The sequence below is a fragment of the Ursus arctos genome, unplaced genomic scaffold, assembly GCF_023065955.2.
Source record: "Ursus arctos isolate Adak ecotype North America unplaced genomic scaffold, UrsArc2.0 scaffold_2, whole genome shotgun sequence".
Lineage (NCBI taxonomy): Eukaryota > Metazoa > Chordata > Mammalia > Carnivora > Ursidae > Ursus > Ursus arctos.
In genome coordinates, this window is record NW_026622874.1 from 60,375,123 (window position 1) to 60,397,446 (window position 22,324).

General features: G+C 49.1%; 1 protein-coding gene across 1 annotated transcript; it reads right to left on the reverse strand.

Moving 5' to 3' along the window:
* Positions 1-5: 5 nt before the first annotated feature.
* PCP4L1 (Purkinje cell protein 4 like 1) lies at positions 6-21,717 on the reverse strand. The gene is made up of 3 exons (XM_026487456.4): positions 21,476-21,717; positions 1,646-1,700; positions 6-1,049 (listed from the first exon to the last, which is right to left on the reverse strand). The coding sequence occupies exons 1-3, from the start codon at positions 21,482-21,484 to the stop codon at positions 907-909; spliced, it is 207 nt and encodes a 68-aa protein (XP_026343241.1). The 5' UTR covers positions 21,485-21,717; the 3' UTR covers positions 6-906.
* Positions 21,718-22,324: the final 607 nt, after the last annotated feature.

Below are 22,324 nucleotides of genomic sequence, written 5' to 3' on the forward strand. Positions count from 1 at the left end.
CTGGGTTTTTGGGTTTTTTTTAATCATCATGAAACATGCTCAAATCACTTCTGCTCTGACTCCACGGTGGGGTAGGTGGGAACTACAGGGGTCACTTGTTGGTGTGGCCTCTAGGGATGGCTAGCTTTGGGGGGTTAGAGGTAGGCAGGGTGACAGAAATCCTTCGTCTAGCAGCAGCTGTGTCTCCAGAAAGCTCCCCTCCCTTATTTTTCTTTCCTCCCAAATCTACTCTAGGCCCGTCTCCCTGCCCGTGGCCCTTCGAACCTCTTCTGCCTCGGCCCCTGATGCCCTAGACTGGACGATGAAGGTGACTTTCTGTGGCCTCCAACAGTCCCAGGCTCCCTTGCTTGAACTCGTCTACACAGCATGCACTAATGCGGACGGTGCTTGATCTGGGTCTGCCTCGAGGGGAGGGAGGCTCCGGTCCCCACTGTCGCTAAGCTCATGGGAGGGAAGGTGGATGTGGTGGTGCAGAAGGCTGGGAAGAGCAGAACATGTTACCCGAAGTGTGACTGTTGTGCCTGGCGGAACAGTGCCTAGGCCCGCGCTCGGGCCCCCGACTCTGAAGGCTCCCCCTCCCCCCACTGTCGGGGGTCCCTCTCTCAACCGCAAAGCCTCTTGCTCTGCAACCTCACAGGCCAGACACAAGTACCGATCAAGGAGGCTTATCCCAAGGACGAGCAGGTCCGCCCTTAGGCAAGGGGCTGCCAACTGAATTCTTCATCTTGCCCCACGTTCCTTGTGCCTCTACTGTTGTGATAGCTTGAGGGGGACCAGAGAAAATAATATATAAGGGTTGAACCTGCCTCAACAAGAGCCCAGAGGGACAAAAAGACAAAGAGACATGGGAGTCAGAACTGCGGCAAAGGGGAGAGAAGGGAGAGAGTGAAGGGCAAGGCTGGTTGCTCAGGAGCTAGGATCCTTTTTCCTTTTCTGGAATCTCCGGAACTTGCCCTGAATAGCAAGGGCAGCCTTCTCTGTTTCCGGCGCCGTCAGATCAATGTCAATCTCCTCCTCTTCCTCAGCCTTCTTGGCACCGCCGGCTTTCCCTGCGGACAGTTGAGAGATTCACTGACGAGTCCACCGGCCTTGCCCCTGCCCCTTTCTCCAGGCCCCAAATACAGGGGTCAGGGTCCACTTCCTGCTGGGCTCCGGGAGGTTCTCCAATCTTTGCTAGGACCAGGAACACCTGATCACTCTCCTGGAAGCTCGAGGCAGGGAACTGAGGCTGAGAACTACTCTAGCCACTTAGGAGCTTTGCCACTAAGACCAAGACAACAAATGACCACTTATTCCTCAGTCGTTCGAGTCCCAGAGTGTCCTGACTTGCCCCAGCTTTCCCTCAGTTTCTGATTGAGACAGTGGCTGGGTGATCTCCTGAGCTCCTTCCTATCACAGTGCCTGTTTCCAAGCACTCCAGGGCCAGCTTCCAAAATCAAGGAGTAAATACTGGCAGATTTACTTCTTAGGAAAAAGTAGAAGAAAGCAAGCCTACACATATAGTGGTTCTAACCTAGTGCTTTGTTTCACTTGTCCACATTCCCATCCCAACTACATCTGACTCTAGGAGCTTCCGGACTTACAGCCCCACCTGTCCTCACGTTCCTGTATTCACCCACTCTACACACCGCCTGGCCCCACTCACCCTTTTCCTCTGGGCCAGGTGCCTGGTTGGTTGCTGGGGATGTTTTGGTGTTAAGCTGGAAAAGAAAAATCAGAATATTAGATTTTCATAGAAGTATTAAGGTGCCATCCCCTTAGACTCAGCATCAACACTTTCAAGTCCTCCTCTCCTTAGTCTTTTGAAGAAGTAGGTCTTAAGATCAGAGGGAGGGAGAAAAGTCATCAAAATTCATTTGACCAGCATTTATTGGTGCTAGGGACGTTGCAGAGGACAAAACAGACAAAACGCCTGCCCTCATGGAGTTTACATTCTAGTACACGAGACACTAATAAAATACTAGGTTCCGTGGCGATAAGTGTTCACAGAGAAAAGACAGGGAAGCGGGTGGTGAGTGCTTGTGGGAATGGAGAAATACAGTTTTACACACAGTGGTCAGGAGAATTCTGTCTGGAAGTGGCATTTGAGCCAAAAGCTAAAAGAGATAGGGAGGAAGGGTTAGGAGTCCCGGCAGGAGCTTCCTTCGGCCGTGGGCAGAAGTGAGACGAGCCTATTGAGGAATAGCAAGAGACCAGTGCAGCTGGAGTGGAGAGAGGAAGGAAGCAGGAGGAAGGGGGATGGAGACCAGATCAGACGTAACGAGGGTGGGCAGATGATGTAGGGCCTTGGGAGTCTTCTCAAGGAGTTTGACTTTTACAAGTGAGATAAGAAAGCACCAGAGACCATCAGTTTGCAGAAAGGCACCGGAGGCAGGAGGCAGGAAGCAGGAAGCAGGAAGCAGGAGGCAGGAAGCAGGAAGCAGAAAACCTGCTAGCAGATTATTGCAGACAGCGAGGCAGGAGATAATGGTTGCCTGGGTCAGCACGGTGACAGTGGAGGAGTGAGACGTGCTTGGATCCTGGGTGTATTTTCAAGCTATGACCAAAAGGACCAATTGATGGGACAAATGGCATTTTGAGAAAGGGGTCAAGGATGACTCCAAAGTGTTTGGCCTGAGGAACTGAAAAAAAATAGAACTGACATTTCCTGAAATGGAGAGGACAGCAGGAACAGCAGCTTTTAGGAAAAAGAGAGGCCTATTCATGACTCAAGAGGAGATGCTTTTATGAGCTGTTGGATATCCAAGAGGAGTTAAGGAGCAGGATCTGGCCTAGAGATATAAATTAGGCTGTTATTTACATACGAATGACATTTAAAGCCATCAGACTGTGAGATCACTATCAGATAAAGAAAAGAAAAGGGTCAAATCCTGGGGCATTTCAGTGATTGGAGGTTACAGAAATGAGGAAGAATCAGTAAGGAAAATTGAGAAGTCAGGTAGGAGAAAAGCCAAGAGATACAGGAATTTGGAAGGCATGGGAAGAAACTATTTCAAGCAGGAGAGAGTGATTGTGTCCAATTCTGCAGGTAGGCCAGGTAAGATGAAGACTGGGAACTGACCGCTGGGTTTTGTTGTGTGGAAGTCACTGGGAGCGTTGACAAGAGTCACAGGGGAGAAAGGGAGCAGAAGTCTGGTTAGAGTGGGTTCGTGAGGGAAATGGAGAGAGATTGAAGCAGCAGAGACAGAAGGAGTTCCAAAAAAAATGGGGGTGGGGGGTGTTGTTTGAGGGGGATACGGGTCATGAGAATATTTGACTTAAGATGGCAGAAATTACAGAATGTTTGTGTTTTTATGAAAATGATTCAGTAGAGGGGCGCCTGGGTGGCTCAGTTGGTTAAGCGTCTGCCTTCAGCTCAGGTTGTGGTCCAAGGGTCCTGGGATCGAGCCCCGTGTCAGGCTCAGTGGAGACCCGGCTTCTCCCTTTTCCTCTGCCCGTCCCCCTGCTCCTGCTCTCTCTCTCTCTCAAATAAATAAATAAAATCTAAAAAAGAAAGAAGGAAAGAAAATGGTTCAGTTGAGAAGGACAAACTGTAGGACAGAAAGGATCCTCGCCGGAGGAGAAAGGGGGTGAGACCTGGTGTCTAAGTAGCTAAGGACAGATCGCCCACAGTAACTGGAGGGAAGGCAGCCTACGGGCCCAGAGGCAGGCAGGTGGGGACACTTGCAAGGTCTCTTCTCATTGCTTCTGTTTTTGAAGTAAAATAGGTAACAAGGTCATCAAGCAAGAGGAGGAGGGAAGAGGTCTTGAAGAAGGAAGGAGGAAAAGAAGGTATGAAACTCTCATCTAAGGAAAGAAGGAAAATGAATGAACTAGGGGATGGTAATAGCATTGCTGGGAAGCACTGGCGACCCTCCTAAGGCCAAGGCTTTGAGCCAAAATTTGAATTTGAATTTGAAATTAGATTAGTCAACTGATAGGTGTGCTTTTTTCTAGCGTCTCTGTCCAGATGGAGAGTTAAATTTAAAATAATAGTAATTCCCCTTCGTCGGAATTATATCAATAGGGCTGCTTCGCCTGGACATTCCTGTCTCAAGCTACATGTCATCTTGAGACAGAGACACGCCTGTGGGCTCCTAGGTACCCTTGGCGTCTGCTTCCTCATTTCACAATTTGAGTTCTTGCTATTTGCCAAAATACAGGAACTGAGGACTTTTCACGAAGGTTTTGTCATCTCATCCTTAGAATAGTTCTGTGGAGTATACAGCATTCTCCCTCACTTTACTGATGCAAACCTTGGTTGAATGACTGCCAGGTATCAGGGCTCTGCTTTAAGAAGCTGATAGAATGCAGTTTATGTTATGTAGATTATGCCATTTAGACCCGATTTTGATAAATATTTATCAACCGCTTACTTGTGTTTGGTTCTAGGCACTAATAGAGTATAGAAAGAAAGACAAGATTCATTTATTCAACCAATATATCAGTGCCTCATACATGCCAAGTATTATTCCAGACACTAGGAACACAGCAGTAAGCAAAATAAAGGTCCTGAACTCATTAAACAACTATGCCAGTGAGTGACATGTGCCAAGAAGGAAAATAAAACAGCGCCATCTAGGAAGACCTCTGTGATGAGTGACATTGGAGCAGAGGCTTGACTGCCATATAAAAGCAAGCCATGCGAATGTGTGGGAGAAGAACCTTCTAGACAGATGAAACATGAGGTGGAAAGTGCCTGGGGCAGGTTTTGTGCCTGGTTATGTTCAAGGATGAGTAAGAAAACCAGCACGGCTGGAGCTGAGTAAATAAGGGCGAAAGCAGAAGACATGAAGTTGGGTGGGCGGCCACAATATGAATATCTCTGGACCAGAGCAAAGGCTTGGACTTTTTTCTGAGTTGATGGAGCGGCATTACAAAGGTTGGGGCAGAGCGAAACATGGTTTGACCTGTTTTTAAGGAATCACTTTGCTGGGGGCGCCCGCGTGGCTCGGTCGGTGAAGCACCTGCCTTCGGCTGGGTCATGACCACGGGGTCCTGGGATCGAGCCCCACATCGGGCTCCCTGCTCAGTGAGGAGTCTTCTGCTTGTCTCTCTCCCTCTGCCTGTTGCTCCCCCTGCTTGTGCTCTCTCTCTCTCAAATAAATAAATAAAATCTTAAAAAAAAATAAAGGTTTGAGGAGAAAGGAGAGTGAGTGAGATAATCATGTAAATAAGAGAATGAACGGTGATGTGGTAGATAGGATTACCAGGCAGCACTCAGGGCCCACGTGAGGTCAGCGGACACGGATTTAAAGTGCAACCAAACACTGCATAAAAAACTGGGGATGGGGGCGCCTGGGTGGCTCAGTTGTTGGGCGTCTGCCTTCGGCTCAGGGCGTGATCCCAGAGTCCTGGGATCGAGCCCCACATCGGGCTCATCCGCAGGGAGCCTGCTTCTTCCTCTCCTACTCCCCCTGCTTGTGTTCCCTCTCTCGCTGGCTGTCTCTCTCTGTCAAATAAATAAATAAAATCTTTAAAACAAAAAAAAAAACTGGGGATGTACTGTATGGTGACTAATATAACAAAATAAAAATGACAAAAATAAATAAAGTGCAACCAGTTAAAAGATTGTCCCTAATTTCCAGGCTGAGTGAAGAGATAAGACAAGTTCTGGAACAACATTTACTGAGAATTGATTACGTGCTCAACATTATCCCATTGAATCCTCTGAAATTTTCGAGGTGTCATCCCTATTTTATAGTTGAGGAAACAGGCTTCGAGATGTCAAAGATCTTGTCCAAGGTCAAGCCACACAGCTAGAATCCAGCGGAACTGGCTTTGGGACCCAGAGCAGCGGGCCCCACATTCGACCACAGGGCTCTACTATTTCCACAGGACAGAATATTGCCACACGGTCGCCCACATATGCCAATGTGCTAACAACGACCGAATCTAGGTGAAAAGCATATGGATGTGCACTGACCTATTATTCTTTCAACTTCAATACATTTTTCTAATAAAAAGTTGGAGGTGAGGAAGAAAATAATAAAGTAAAACAAATTATTAGGATGTATTTTAAAAACTAGGTTATGAATTGATATGGTTCAATTTTGTAAAAGTTATAGACTGCTTATCTATATATGTCCCTTTTTATTTAAAAATCTGGAAGAACATTCGCAAAAGTGTTCCTGAAACTCTACGGAATTCCTGCTAAACCCCCTTTGACCAAAAGAAAGGTTCCAGGAAAAAGAAAGGCTGTTCCTGAGATTCTTGGGAGACCGGCCGGTCACTGCTGTCTTCCCCTGTGATCTTCCCGTGGTCACACTCACGATTTACTTATTTGTTTATTTGCACACGATCGATTTATTTGCCCAGCAGTCACCTACGCGACATGGGCTGCTCCGGTACACTGTCATCACAAGCGGTTTGTCCACACTGCAAAAGTAGGCCCTGGACGGGTAACAGGCCAACAGTCGATAGTCCAGACAAGAGGGCCATGGGTCAAGAGGCGAATTCTATAGTCCCGTGATCTCTGACTTGAAATCCTACTTTCTCGATGGCCAGCAAATCCCTGACTCTGATCCTTGCTTTAACTGTTATCCCTCTGCCTGATTCTAAGCCTGTTCCCTTAATCCACTGACTCTTTTCTCTCTCCCCAGCCCCTCCCCTTTGGAGGAAAATCTGGACCCAATTCTAAATATCTCCCCTCCAACGGCTGTCTCTTCCTCTACTTTGCTTCTTGGATTGGCTCATTTTGAGCATCCTCCAAGCGGGAATATGTGTCAGGACAGAACCACCCAGGCCACTGCTTCCCTCCGCCCGGCCAGCTGTCCCCCTTCCCGAGTCTCTCCTGAGATTACTGACCCTGGAATGCAGCCATGGCTCCGAGGCTGTCGGCTCCTCCAGGGCTTCCCGGCTCCACTTGGCGTAAGTGTATGAGAGGGCGCTGGGGAGCCCAGAAAAGGGCACTCTAAGGAGAAAACCGCTATTGCTCACGATGCCCCTTGAAATCTCCCTCGTACCTTCTGCTGAAAAGTTGTATGCTGAGCCTTCTACCTCCGGCCCCTCCTCCCTGCAGGCTCTCTAGCCAGCTCTCAAAATAGCCGCTCGGAACGCTGGATTTCTAGATTTAGTTTTCGGTGATTTGCTGAGGTTGGGGGTGGGGACGGTTAGATCCCAGGTTGTTAGCTCCCACACTCTGTCTAGTACTCGGCCCTTTACCGGTCCCTGGTCTCCGCCCCAGCCCTCTGTTTGTTCTCCAGAAACTCAGCGATTTTCCATGAATCTTGGTCCTCTGGTACATCACCTGTAAGCAGTCAGACTAGCTGTCCTGTGGGTAAACCAAGGAGGCTCGGAGGTCCGCTCCGGGTGAACCTGATACCACCTGGTCCGTACGAGCGCCTCGCCCACCAACTCGCAGCTCCGCAGGATCCATGCTAACCCACGAGGGCTGTGGCCAGGGAGGGTTTCTCAGCCTCCCTCTGCCTCACATCCTAGCCAGGTACGGATTACAAACTCCCAGGCACTCTTCTGCTTCTTTCAACACTGAGCTCTTCTGACCTGTAGTAACAGCAGTGAAGTGGGTTAGCAAGTCCTTCCTTGTCCTCATGGGACTCAGCGGGAGGACTCGAAGAAGTCCCGGGCTGCAGCACGGCACCTCTCCTGGCCTTGTTAATAACCACATGTGTAATACCTTCTATGTGCCGGTCACGCCTCTACACGCTTTATAAACACTGGCACTCGAGTCGTTGTAACAGCCTGTAAGATGGCTATCGTTACTATTCTCATTTTACAGGTATGGAAACTGAGGTAAGAGAGGTTCATTAACTTGCCTACGGTCATACAGCTAAGAAGTAGCAAAGCCGGAATTTGAATCAAGACAGTCTGACTCCATGGGGCACCTGGCTGGCTCAGTCGGTTAAGCGTCTGCCTTCAGCTCAAGTCATGATCTCAGGGTCCTGGGATCAAGACCTGTGTCAGGCTCCCCGCTCAGCAGGGAATCTGCTTCTCTCTCTTTCTCTCTGCCCCTCCCCTCGTGCTCTCTCTCTCTCAAATAAATAAATAATTTTTTTTTTTTTTTTGCATTTGAGACAGAGAGATACAGAAAGAGAGCATGAGCCGGGGGAGAGACAAAAGCAGACTCCCTACTGAGCTGGGAGCCCTACGTGGGGCTCGATCCCAGGACCTGGAGATCACAACCTGAGCCAAAAGCAGATGCCCAACCATCTGAGTCACCCAGGTGCCCCAATAAATAAAATCTTAAAAAAAAAAAAAAAAAAAAAAGACCATCCGACTCCAGACTCCATGCTTTTGAACACCATGCTATCCTATCTCTCCAAGTCTAGCCAAGGAAGGAAGGTAGGAAGGGAAGTTCTAAGGGTCATGACTTCCAGCCATTCCCACCATCAAGGACGGGTCTCTCAATTCACAGTCCCCAGCACTTTCTTCACATGTGCTCTACTGGGAACATGGAAAACAGTGTCCTGTCCACCTGTTATGGGCAAATCTTACCTGTTCTTACAGAACCCGATCCCAGACCACGCCTCCTGACTCAGAGTCCTACTCTGCTAGCTGAGCTGACCACCCTGATTCTGACTTTTATCTCGACCCGCGTTCAGTGGGCCTCCTGACACACACTAGGCTGACCTCTGGGGGACAGCTATACCCTGAGGGTATGTTCTTCACTCCCAGGGCCAGAAGCTAGTCCTTCAGATTCTGAGAATCCCGTGGGTAGGACCATCTCACTGGTTTCCATTTCAAAGGACTCCCTCCCTCCCATTCAAGTCTGTTATTCCACGTTTCTAGTGAGCTTGGAGTTTGGCTCAGTTCAGCCTCACCGCACACACAGGACTAAGTGTTTCTCACTTCTCGACACACACCAAACACTAATTAGCAACTGTGAGGCCCATCGGCTCTCGCCTTTCCCCAGAGGGCCCTACTTTTTTTCCTCACCTACCTTCCTGTATTCCTTCTTTCCTCACCCCTGGGCCTGACGTACTCCAATGTTCCATTCTGTCATCTTGGCGGTGGCTGCCGGGTCCCCGTGAGTATACTCTTGTTTCCTCTGTAGTTCAAAGTTGTGGACTCTCCCTCCCCATGTGGAAGGAGGAAAAGGAGAGGCAAGGTCTTTTAGCTTAGGGGTCTCCTTTGTTGAGTACAGAGGGATCTGAAATGGCCACGGCCTCCTGGTCCCTGTCTGATACCTCCTCCCAGGGCACTCATCAGCATTCAGATGAATTCCTGTCCTTCCACCCAAGCTTTAGATCCCATCCCCCTTTCTCCTTCTCGGGAGTCCTTACAATCAACTCCCCATACTCTCTTATATATAAAACCTCTCCTTCTTTTTAAAAAAAGAAAAGAAGGCTTCCTCAATCTGAATTCTTCTTCCAACTACCATTAGAGGGAAAAGAAACAGGTCTAGGACCATGCCTTGAGGAACCCCAATATTTAAAGGTTAGGGGGATCTTTAAAAAAAATATGAATAGCCATATGCAAAAAAAAAAAAACAAAAAAAACCCCAACAACAACCAAAAAACCTCAATCTAAACCTTGCACTTCATACAAAAATTAACTCTAAATGCATACAAAACCTAAAACTATAAAACTTCTAGAAGAAAATATAGAAAAAAAAATCTTTGCAACCTTGGGGTAGGCAAAGATTTCTTAGATATACCAAAGGTAGAATCCATAAAAGAAAAAAAATTATAAATTAGACTTTGTCAAAATTAAGAACTGCTTTTGGTTTGTTTTTTCAACTTTTTATTTAAATTCTAGTCAGTTAACACATCGTGTGATATTGGTTTCAGGAGTAGAATTTAGTTTTTCATCACTACATACAACACCCAGTGCTCATCACAAGTGCCCTCCTTAATATCCATCGCCCATTGAGCCCATCCCCCACCCACGTCCCTCCATCAACCCTCAGTTTGTTCTGTATCATTAAGAGTCTCTTATGTTTGCTTCCTTCTCTTTTTCCCCCTTCCCACACGTTCATCTGTTTTGTTTCTTAAATTCCCCATATGAGTGAAATCATATAGCATTTATCTTTCTCCGATTGACTTATTTCGCTTAGCATAATACACTCTAGTTCTATCCATGTCATTGAAAATGGCAAGGATTCATTCTTTTTGATGGCTGAGTAACATTCTATTAGATAGATAGATGATAGATAGATAGATAGATAGATAGATGATAGATAGATAGATAGATAGATAGATAGATGATAGATAGATAGATGATAGATAGATAGATAGATAGATAGATAGATAGATAGATAGATAGATAGATAGATGCCACATCTTCTTTATCCATTCATCAGCCGACGGACATTTGGGCCCTCTCCATAGTTTGGCTAGTGTAGATAAAGCTGCTGTAAACATCAGGGTGCACGTACCCCTCCGAATCTGTACTTTTGTATCCTCTGGGTAAATACTAGTAGTGCACTTGCTGCATCATAGGGTAGCTCCATTTTTAACAAGAACTGCTCTCTGAAAGACACTTCTTAGAGAATGAAGAGGCAAGCTACAGATTGGAAGAAAATATTTGCAAATCACATATCTGACAAAGGACTTGTATCCCAGATACATAAAGAGCTTTCAAATCCTGGTGACGTGAATCCAATTTGTAAAAATGGGCAGGATATTTCACATCTCACCAAAGAAGATACATGGATGACCAACGAGCACAGGAAAAGAGATATAACATCATTAGTCATTTGGGAAATTCAAATTAAAACCACACTGAGATGCCATTATATACGTATTAGAATGGTTCTTTTAAATGACGATGCCATGTGCTGGCAAAGACCCGGGGTGTCTGGAGCCCTCATACGTTGTTGCTGGGAATGCAAAATGGTGCGGCTACTCTGGCAGTTTAAGCACACCTTTATTGCCAACACCAGCAATCCTGCTCCTAGGTATTTACCAAGTGAAATTAAAACCTCTACACAAACCTGTAAGTGAATGCTTGTAACAGCTTTACTTGTAATCGCTAAAAACTGAAAACAACCCAAATGTCCCTCAACTGAGGAATGGATAAAGTGTGGTCCATGCATACAACGTGATACTACTGAGCGATTGAAAGAAGGAATCAACTACTGATACACACAGCAATACGGATGAACCGCAAATGCATTATGCTAGGGGCACCCGGCTGGCTTAGTCGGCACAGCATGTGACTCCTCATCTCTGGGTCGTGAGTTCACGCCCCACGTCAGGTGTAGAGTTTACTTAAAAAAAAAAAAAAAAGCAGCAGCATGCGGCTAAGTGAAAGAAGCCAGACCCCAAAATCTACATATATATCATATGATTCCAATTATACGACATTCTTGTAAAGGCAACACTACAGCGAAAGCAGAAAGATCAGTTCAGCGCCTGATAGAGGCTGAGGTCGCAAGAGGGGTGACTACAAAGGGGAAGTGGGGGATTTGGGGATGATGAAACTGCTCTGTATCTTGATTGTGGTGGTGGTTTCCTGACTCCGTGTTTGTCAAGTTCACAGACCTGGGGTGTCTGGGTGGCTGAGTCTGCGCTGCGTACACGTCTGATTCTTGATTTGGGCTCCGGTCATGATTTCGGGGTCGTGAGATTAAGACCCACGGTGGCTCTGTGCTCAGCAGGGAGTCTGCTCGGGATTCTCTCTCTCCCCTGCCCCCTCCACCCCACATGCTCTGTCTCTGTCTCTCTGTCTCTCTTTCAAAAATAATATAAATATTTTTTAATAAATAAATCTTAAAAAAAATTCACAGAACTATACACGGATGAGGGCACATTTTACTGCGTAGAAGTGATACCTTAGGGGCGCCTGGGTGGCACAGCGGTTAAGCGTCTGCCTTCGGCTCAGGGCGTGATCCCGGCGTTATGGGATCGAGCCCCACATCAGGCTCCTCCGCTATGAGCCTGCTTCTTCCTCTCCCACTCCCCCTGCTTGTGTTCCCTCTCTCGCTGGCTGTCTCTATCTCTGTCGAATAAATAAATAAAATCTTAAAAAAAAAAAAAAAAGAAGTTATACCTTAATGTTTTAAGTGTTGAAAACGGTTAAGGAGAGGTCAACAGGCTGGCCAAGACTGAGAAGGAGCACTTAGAGAGGCGGGGGGGAAAGGTGTAGGGGGGGGTGGCTCTCCCGGCTCCCCTCTCTGCATAGCTGGGCTCTCTGAACACTTACTCTCTCCCACCTCCTCAGCTCCCACACTCTCCAACCCACTTCAACCCCTCTTCTCCCCTCCTACTCCACGGAAATGACTCCTCTTTAGATAACCGATACTCTCTGACACCAAGTCAAATGCAAAGGCGCGAGCTCCACTGGCTTGACCTCATGAAGCATTGGCTGCCCAGTCATTTCATCTTTCTTCTCACATATTCTTCCCCTGGCTCCTGAGGCATCATGGCTTTTCCTGCTTTTTCTCCTACCTTTCTGGGCGCTTCCACCCAATGTTTAAGTATTAGAGACTCTCCAGGTTTCGAGCTAGCCTCCCTTCTGTTCTCTCTTCCTAGATGATTCAATCTGTACTTATGACTCAGTTATCATTTATACTGGCTCCGTCCAGTAGCACGGGGTTGGCACACTACAGCCCACTGCCGAATCTGGCCTCTAGCCTGTTTTTGTAAATAGAGTTTTGCAGCCACACCCATCGTTTACACCTTATCTTTGGCACTACATCAGCAGAGCTGAATAGTTGCAACAGGGGCCATACGGTCCACAAAGCGAAAAATGTTTAATATCTGGCCCATGACAGGAAAAGCCTGCAGTCGAACTTTCTGCAATGATAGAAATGTTTTCTCCCTGTGCTGTCTGATGTACGACACCCACTAGACACGTGGCTGCGGAATACTTTGTAAGGTGGTAGTGCAACCAGGGAATCCAATTTATAATTTCATCTAATTTTAATTAACAAGTCAATCATTGCTCATCAAATAATTAATAAGGAGAACAGCTGCATGTGGCTAGTGGCCACCGTACTGAACAGCTCCCAATACCACCGAGGACTCATGTGGACGCCTCTGTCCTCTCCTTGGTGTTTTAAAACACCTCCCCTGGATGTTTTACAGAAACCCCAACTCTAGGGGCACCTGGGTGGCTCAGTCGGTTAAGTGACCGACTCTTGATTTCAGCTCAGGTACGATCTCAGGGTCGTGGGATCGAGCCCCGCGTGGAGTCTGCTTGTCCCTCTCTCACTGCCCGCCCCCGCTCCTGCTTGCGTGCTCTCTCTCCCTCAAATAAATAAATAAAATCTTAAAAAAAAAAATCTTGAAAGAAACAAACCTCAAACTCTATGTGCCTCAAACTGGATTCATAACCCTACTGACCCAACCTAATCTTCTGTAAATATTCTCTATCTCTTCTACTTGCACAAGCCAGAAACCTGGAAAGCGTTCTTGACACCTTCTTCCCGTCACATTGCATATCTGGTTCGGTATTAACTCCTGTTCACTTTATCTCCTAAATATCTCTTACTCCATTCACTTCTCCCCACTGCGACGGCCCTCACACAGTTGTTTCCTACGTGGACCACTGCCATGGCCCAAGTGGTTACCGATGCCCTTAGGATAAATAAAATCCTTACTGTGGTCATAGGGGCCCTGCGTTTGCAGCCTCTAACTACTTCAGTAACCTTGTCTCTGGAACATACCTTGTCCCTTCCCACCTCGGGACCTTGGCACGTGATTCTCTTATCCCTGCTTCCCTTTTATTTAGTTAATTCCTGCTTATCTGTCAGAGCTCCCCTCAAGGGCTCCTTCTCCCAGGAAGCTCTTCTCAGCTCCCCAGACTCGGCTAGGGCCTTCATTCTGTTTTAATAGCACCTAGATTTCTTCTTGGTAGCACTAATAATCATTTCGTGGTTAGATACCGAATGTGTCCTCTTCCATTTCTGTGCAAGTTCCTATGCGGGTAGGGGCTGTATCTATCTTCTTCACTGCTGGACCCCCAGGGTCTAGCACAAGGCCTTATACACGATATACACCCGTATCTGTGGAACGAATGAAAGGCGCTCCCACTCTGCTCTCTTTGCTGCCTCCTCTAGGTTTCTGAAATCAAAGTTGTTTCCAGATTGCTGAGGGCCTCGGCATCGCTGCTTCCGAGATGGTGAAGAGCACCGGAAGCCAGGTCACTGCTTCTCCTCGAGTCAGCCTATGTGCCTGAAAAGGAGCTGAGGATGAAGGGGAACCTCTCTGGAACCGCATTTCCGATTAGCTGTAGAAGAGCGACCGTGTATTTGCCTTTCCTTCCCCACCCTCCCCACCCACCAGATTGCCATTCCCTTGTAAGCAAAGGCCATAGTTACCATTTATTTGTGTACCACGATGACAACAACCTACGTCTTGCAGAGTAGGTACTCGATATTTATGTGAGTGAAAATTTCTCAAGTCTCAAATTCCTGGAAGGAGCATTATGGCATATGAGGCAGAGCTAGACAGATCCCGTTTCGTATTCTGGATCTGCACTGTCTTCTTTCCAAATCCCGGCTCTGCCATTCCTAGCTGTGTGACATTGGTTAAATCACTCAGCCTTGCTGTGCTCAGATCTCTTGTCTGCAGAAAAGAGGGAATATCTACTTTGAAGGTTGAAAAGAACTGAAGACAATGTCTGTAAAATGCCTAGCATATGAAATAGTGATTATTTTGCAGTAATGTAACTCTGGGTTATATATAAGAATAGGTCACGGGGTGCCTGGGAGCTGCAGTCGGTTGAGCGTCCGACTCCTGGTTTCGGCTCAGGTCGTGATCTCAGGGTCGTGAGACTGGCCCTGCGCCGGGCTCCCTGCTCAGCACAGAGTCTGCTTCAGACTCTCTGTCCATCTCCCTCCAGCCCCCCAAAATAAATAAATCTTAAAAAAAAAAAAAAAAAGACTCGGTCCAGTGCCTGGGGTAATGCACGGTCAAGGTCCTGCACGCAAAGCCTAAAGTTGCCAGAGTCAGTCTCCGCTAAGTAGAGTTGGAGGGGGAAGAGATGCGGGGATTGCTCTAAGGGCCCTTGAGGCTTCTCTGCTGCCCGAGGAGCTTCATCACCCATCTCTTCTCACTGTAAACCAACACTAGAAATCGGTCTTCACCTTCCCTGTGTTTGTCCCCAGAAATGCTGACGAGGGCCTTCAAGCTCTGCTGAAGGGCCCAGCGATACTCTGCCGGCCAGGAGCCACCTGCCGTCCCGCCGCTGCCCAGGTCCTGCCCAGGTCAGGGCCTGGAGCCTCCTGGAGCCCCTCCCCGGCGCACAGGAGGGGTGTCCCCAACCTCCGTAAAGGTTCACGTTTCATTTCAAAGAACCCGAAGACGTGACACACATTTTTTTTTATCATAAAGATGGTTGTGCAAATCTATCCGTTGCCTCAGAGGGATGGTGGGTTGGAATTGTCTTGGCAAAACACCTGAGAACAGTCAAGCAGCGGTAACTGGGGCAGAGGGACCTTCTCCCGTTAGGCCTGACACCCCCTGCCTCCTTCTCAGGTGTGTTTCTTCCTTTCTTTGTCTTTTTCATCTTTAATGGTGTTGCCACAGCAACCAGTGTCATTAGAAGAGGCAAGACAGTGTCACCCCTTCTGCTCCAAGCAGCAAGTTGGAAGTAAGCTTGGGGAAGGTAAAGGACCCAGATGGCCCTGTACCCCTGTTCCCACAGGGCTCCGAAAAGCGGCAGCAGAAGGAACAAAGGAGCACGTCAGCACATGTGGATTTGCATGACCCGGCTTGGATGCTTTGCAAGTGAAAACACATCACGTACACACTCCAGTTCGGCCGCAGTCACTTCGCTCACGTGAACAGGCACAGGTACTCAGAATCCTGTCCTGCAGCCTAGAGCAGGACCCCTCCAAAGGGCCTGAATCCTAAAAGTCCTAATTATGAGCCCCCAAAGGCCCCTTCGTTGCGTGTGTACTGACATAAATCCCAGGCTCCGTGAGCTCCCGCCTTGCTTTAGAGAAAGTGAAGGGGGACGGGAGTGAGTGCATCTGCTTCCAAGTGGGGACAAACAGGGTCCCCAGGGACCCTTCTCCCCCTGCTGACATATCCTCCCCCGATGCTGTATGAAGGTTGCTGCTGCCGGGCTTCCGAGGGGCCGGGAGCCGCGCGGCTGCCTGGGAGAGACCCCAGCCTGCTCTTTGGAGCGCTGCTGGAGCCCTTCCAATTCCTCTAGTGCGGCAACCAGCTGCAGTCCTCCAACAGCCTCCGAAAGGCTTGTTCAAGGTCACCCTCCAGAGAATAACAGAAGGAGAACCAGGAATTCTTCCCTCAGGCTCTATATACACATTCTTCTCAAATAAGGACTACAACCCAAATACCTTATAACTCAGATGCCTCCTGAGACAGGAATAGAACCCGAGCAGCGTCCGAGCTCCCAAGCCCCCTGTCCGCTCAGCCACCCCAGCCCCGTTGCCTGGAATAGCAGTAACCCCCCACCGGAGTCCAGGCAGAATTCCCTGGCCGTGCCAGCTCATGGTATGCAGTGAGTCAACAGCCCCGCCGTTCCCCCCAGCGTGGGCTGCCACGGTTTAATGACTGGTTATTTGTGGTGTTCTGCACACAGCTTGGAGCTGTGCCTTCTACCCCATACTGAGGGCAGGGGGTGGGGGAGAGCGAGTAGTGCCAAAGCCTCATTTATTACTATAATCTTCCATGTGCATCCCACCCATGGCGTTAATGTCCCAAAATAAACGTATTAATCCCCCCACAGCCTGCAAAGCAAACACTCAGCTGGAGGGCTTTGTGTGGGAGGGAGGCAGCACCAAGGACAACAGGGCGGTAAATGGCACCTCTGTTCCCTGGGGCGTGGGGGGGAGCTGGGAAACCCAGGTGGGCAGGCCTTCAGGAGCCAGCCTGGAATGAAGCCATCATCAGACCTCGGGAGGCGAAGGGACAAGGGCCAGGTTCTGAGGCACTAGTTTACAGGCACCTGCAGGGATGCAGATCTCTTGGAAAAAGTGGTTTTGGATCCACTTCTCACGTGGCTTACTCTCGCAGGTAAAATAATTCTGGGGCAAGTCAAGGCATTTTGAGCAGCCGGTTGGGGGTACGGACGTAGAAAACCACTCACTTAGGACCCCAGGATCCCAGTAGGCTCCCATCACTTACTTGGCAGGTCTAATACATTCTTCTGTTCCCCCTTCTTAGCATCTTCCTCCCGAAGCCTTTGTACGCTTCCTGGAAGTCAAGGAGCCCAATGAAGGGCTCGATGGTCAGCGCCTGTCTGGTTTAGCAGGGACACCAACTTCACTTAGATATCTCGTTTTCCTTCACTGGGTCCTCCAAGTCAAATACTTTAGAGTTAAGGGCATTGCTCTCATTTCTTTCTTTTCAGAGAGAAAACCGCGCCTCCTGGTCCTTGGTGCTCCGCAATTATGGGGATCAGTGATGGACACCAGGAACTAAGAACTACTAAAGGGGGCCTCTGGGCCTTCCACGTCCCTTTGGCACCCACTTCCAGGATGACCAGACATCATCCTGCGTCAGGAAGGACATTACTCGACCTGCCTAGTATTCTACCAGAATGTCTGCTGCGGATAACTATGATCTCATTCTGGTCTCTCTTCTCTCTCTCTACCCTCTGGTTCAGCATTTGTTAAACCACACTGCTCAGGTTTCCTGTAGAAAGTACTTGTGATCGATTCCTTAACAGCTGCCTATAAATTAAAGCATTCTATACTTACCAGGGTAACACATTAAAGGACGCTTATGGAATTCTTTTGCTGTGAGAAGTCTGTGCCCTAGTCTTGGTTCTAGCATTGTGTAAACTTACATAAGGTTTGGGCCTCAGTTTCCTCATCTGTAAGATGAGAAGATGGGATCAGATGAGCTTTAGGGCTTCTTAACAAATCTAAAATTATATCACTAAAATGTCTGGATATATTATTTGACATTCTCTTGGCGAAAGATATACCTCTATTTCTATCTTAAAGAATTTTTGCAAACGGAGTTCATTTTTTTTCCCCATGATAAAACAGACTCATGAAAGACAATTTGGAACTACAGAAAAACAGAAAATGGGGAAAGCCATTCATAGAACCACTACCTTGAAAAGACAATTACTGACCTGATCCTTCTTCCTCCCTCTCCCCCTTCAGCCCCATCTCCATCATGTTCATCAGTTAAGACCCTCCACAGACAGACATGAAAGACACATCTGGTTTGCATGTCTGGACTCCAGCCACATTATTGATGGGTGCCTGCCCCTAGAGAGACCTGACCTTCTGAGAGGTAACAGATCACAGCTGCAGCTTAGGAAAAAGAGTTGTCCACATTCCCGGTTAGAAGACAACAGCCATCCACTTGGACCAGTGAGAGGCTCCTGATCAAGCAGCCAGAGCCAACAACCTGGACGGGTGACTAAGAAAGGAACAAGCAAGTTCTAGAACCAAGTTCTGGTTTCCCTTACTTTGGAAGACAAATTATTTCCAGAGGTGGAAGGCATTCCAATATTAAGTAGACCGTAATCATAATAAAATACCAAAGAGAGAGAGAGACACTTGGATTTCCTCCAAGTCCCTACCAGTTTCCCTAAAAACAGGCTCACAGAAGACAACGGAGTGATATCAACCTGACCAAAATTCCATTATGGGGCACATGGCAGATTCTGACAGATACGCACAGGAATGACAATGTGATCCCCCAAATGCGATATCGCATTCCTATTACCTAAGAGGACAGCAAGCAGAATAATAAAGGAGGGGGTATCAGTTCTAAGCTCTCTCCTAGTGAGATTTCTCTGTTCCTTGTTCCAGCCCCTGCCAGCCCAAACACAAGACAGACACCATGACCAGTCGTCCATGACCCCCACTGCAACAGAATGACTGCCAGACCAAGGGATTCCTCCAGCTGGGCTCCTCACGGCTGAGAAATGCAACAGGATCACAGGAGGCTTGCAAGTGTGCTTTGAAGCAGCCAGCTCCACCCCATGACAAGGGATTACAGGCAAGAGCCCTCGGGGAGTGAATGCACCTCCGTTCCCATCCCTCGCTGAAACTAGCGAAGAAAAGTTACGAAACTCTCAGAGCCAGACTGTGATTCACAGCCATCACGTCCTGCCTGCAGCTGTGACTATGACAAGCTGGAGATGAGTCCCTGCAGCTTCTCTGCGCACGGCTACACACGCACATCGGCTGCGAGATGCTCTGCTGCAGGACGGAGTGACAGCAAACAGCCGTGAAGGCCAAGTGGAGCTGGAGATCCTCCCCAGCGGCCCCACCAGCACCCCTACTCTTTGGTCGTGCCAGGTCTGAAGACTGCTCTCCAGTTGTTGTTCTTCAGCTGAAATGGGAATCTCTTCACGAGATTCCAAATCCAAATCCTCTCATTTCGTGCAGTTTCTCTGAAGCAAGAAAATAGGCAGGTGGGGGAGGTGAAGCTTACGTAAGCTTCAGGGTGCACAGGGCTTTCCTGGGCCAGGCACTTCCGCCCAAGCAAGGAGCCCCTTGGGGAGGCACTGAGAGAAATGAAGCGGTCAGGAGTCTCCCTGGAGCTCCAGAGCCCTGGGCAATACTTACGCTTTTTACCAGAGCTCTTTCAAGAGGAAGAAAACAGGCTGGGTCTTGGCCTCCAGGGAAGCAGAACCCCTTTGGGGAGCTGGTTCAGAAAGAGCTAGTCTCTGTATACACCCAGGTGGATGCTTCTGGATTTTATAAATACTCATCCCTGAAGCCAGGCTCAGCTCCATATTAGAAGGCAGCTTTGACAGCTAAATTGCTAGTTAGAACCAGCTCACTCTGACAGCCTGGGAGGCTGGGCAGCCCTGCACACACTGACAGCTAGTCCCCATCCAAGGATCCTATTGTCATCATTCTGCTGAGCTCCTGAGTGAGGCTAACCACGTTCAGTAACTAAGTCAAGACTTGACTTTCCCCTCAAACACCAAACTGTTTTCCTTGTCACTGAAACAGCTTTGTCACCCCACCAAATACCACTGTAAATGCCGGCCCCTGTGACATGTCCTACAGAGAGTCTGTGAACTTACCCCAAAAAGCTCAGGCCAACCACACATCTTCATGTCGGCCTGGCCTTCAGATCACAAACTCCCAGGGGATGGCTTGAATTGCAACTTTCAGATTTAGAAACTCTAGAGGGGGCCTTGAACTCTGGCCCTCAGTGAAAAAGAGGGCAAAGAAAACCTCTCTTCTTGTATCAGAGCTGCTCATGTTAGAAGCAAGAGGAAAGAAGATTGAACAATATTTTTTTTTTCCTTTTCTTTCCGAAAGCCTGTCATGGTCACAGTCACAACCAGCTGAGGGACTAGAAACCACTTTAGTTCATCTGCAGCCCCCAGATTGGCTGAATTTTCCGGGATAAACTTAGTGGACATGGCAACCAGGACAACATAGCAGTCGGCACTAATTGGCTCCCTGGACGACAACTTTTAGTGGGAGCCCGCAGAGCTCCTACTAAAGATTAAGAGCTAAACTGAGACCTAAGCTCCAGGGTCCTCTCTCCCCACTACTCTGGTATTCTTGAGAATTCCTGTGCTCATTTTCCATGATATTCCAAAACAGTAAAGAAGAAACAGGGACAGAAAAACAATACCTAATATAGATTGAGTGCCTCCTCTGTGCCAGTGTCCTAAGTACTTTGCATATATTATCTCATTTAATCAGAACAATCCGTATTACCCCAATTTTATAGATTAAACGCTGAAGCAGAGGAAGGTTTAGGAATCGGCCTAAGGCCACAGAGCTAGTAGGTAGTAGGGCTGGGCCCTGGCATCTAGCCAAGAAGTTGGACTTATCACAAGATCCTGGGCACTGGGAACGGGGCTGGATGGAGCAAGCTTGTAATGTTACTGTCCATACTGACTTCACTTGGGAAGGATGATCCTTGTTTCTGGGTCCTATGAATGCATTCAAACAACGGACGAGGTCTTTCCAAGTCTCTGCTTTGACCCCTACCTTTGGATGGTGTTCTGGGAAAAGAGAAAAATCCCAGTTGATGGACTGGCTCTGGCTCAGATGAACACGGTGGGTGCTGACAGGAAGACTTCGGCTGTAACAAGCACTGCAGAGGGAGGTCTCTCTTGATGGGGACAGCTCTCCAGGAGTGGACATGCCCTCGCTACAGGGGCTTCAGAATATCAGACATGGTCCCTCCAATGGCTAGTTCCTGTCTGGATGAGTGGAGGGTGGGATGCCCCCTTCCTAAAAGGGGAAAAGCGGCCAGCCCAGGGGGCTAGACTGGAGTTCTTGCTGAAGGCTACCTTACCAGTTGCAAGAGCGACAGAGCCCTCGGAGAGGGACGATACAGGAGAGCGTTTCTCTCTGAAGTCCGGGGACTAAAGGGAAGCCCGAGTGACCTCGGAGCGGTAAGACAGATGCAGAGGGTGGTATCCCGAGGAGGAGACTTATCACCTGAGACCGCAGTCCCCCCGCCCCCCGCCCCAAGCTCCCTCCACAGTGCGGGGCTTGAAGCCTCCGTCTTCCAGTCGCTTCCCAGCGCCCGAGCTGGGAGCTTCCCCGGAGAGGCAGTGGGGCGCCCCCGGAGGTCTCCGCGGCTCCGGGCTGCCGCGCTCTCCCTCGTTCCCTGGGACCCGGGCCGCGGCCTCCCCGCCGCAAGCTCGCCCGGAGCGGGGGCCCAGCAGCGCCGCTCACCTCGCTCATCGCGGCGGCCGGACGGGGCGCGCGGGGCGCTGCACGTGCAGGAGAGGCGAGGGGCCCTCGGGGCTCCGCGGGCGACGGCCGCGAGTGGCCGGGCTCCGAGGGGCGCGCCTCGGCTGACGAGCAGAGCTGACTCTAGTGCGGGGAGCCGCGGCTCCAGAGCCCGCACCGCGGCTCTCGGCGACCAGCTTCCCGCCGGGTGTCCCCTTCCGACCCCGTCCTGTCGGAGCCGCTCCGCGCACCTCCTCCGGGCCCGCTTTTTATAGTCAGCTCCGTACCCGCCTCCAGCCCGACCAATAGGAGCTCCTCCTGCCGCAGAGTGACGGCCCCTCGCATCCAATGGCTGCAGGCCCAGAGGTCTGCCGCATTTCCAAACTAGGGTAAGACAGTCAGAGAGCGGGAAGGAGGGGGAGACCGTCGGGGGATGAGAGCACGGAAAATGAAGGAGCGGGAGCAGAGGAGGGAGAGGAAGGAGTAGTACACGAAGGAGGGAAGGAAGGAGTGTGCGAGTTTGTGAGGGCGAAGAAAGAAGAGCTGGAAGGAAATCAAGAGGGTATATGAGAAGCAGGAAACCGTGAATGGAAGGGGTAAAGCCAAGAGGTGTTGCAGATTAAGATTTAGTAGTAGGTTGGCAGTTTGATTAAGAGAAGGTAGGAAGAGAGGGAGAGAGAGGAAGGAGGAGAGACAGAAGCAAGTGGACCGTATTCCGTGCCAAAGAACAGGGAAATTGTGAAGTGCCTGTTTGATTGGGAATTATAGATCTTAGGAGTAGAAAGACATTTTACAATTCATCAGCCTTACATCCCACATACTGGGGGGAAAAAAAGATGGTCCCTTAGCATC

What these genes read in the sequence shown, in the direction of transcription:
- PCP4L1 (XM_026487456.4), bottom strand. An exon ending in ACCTGGCCCAGAGGAAAAGG is followed by an intron (nt 1,050 to 1,645) that starts GTGAGTGGGGCC and finishes AACTGTCCGCAG; the next exon opens with GGAAAGCCGGCGGTGCCAAG.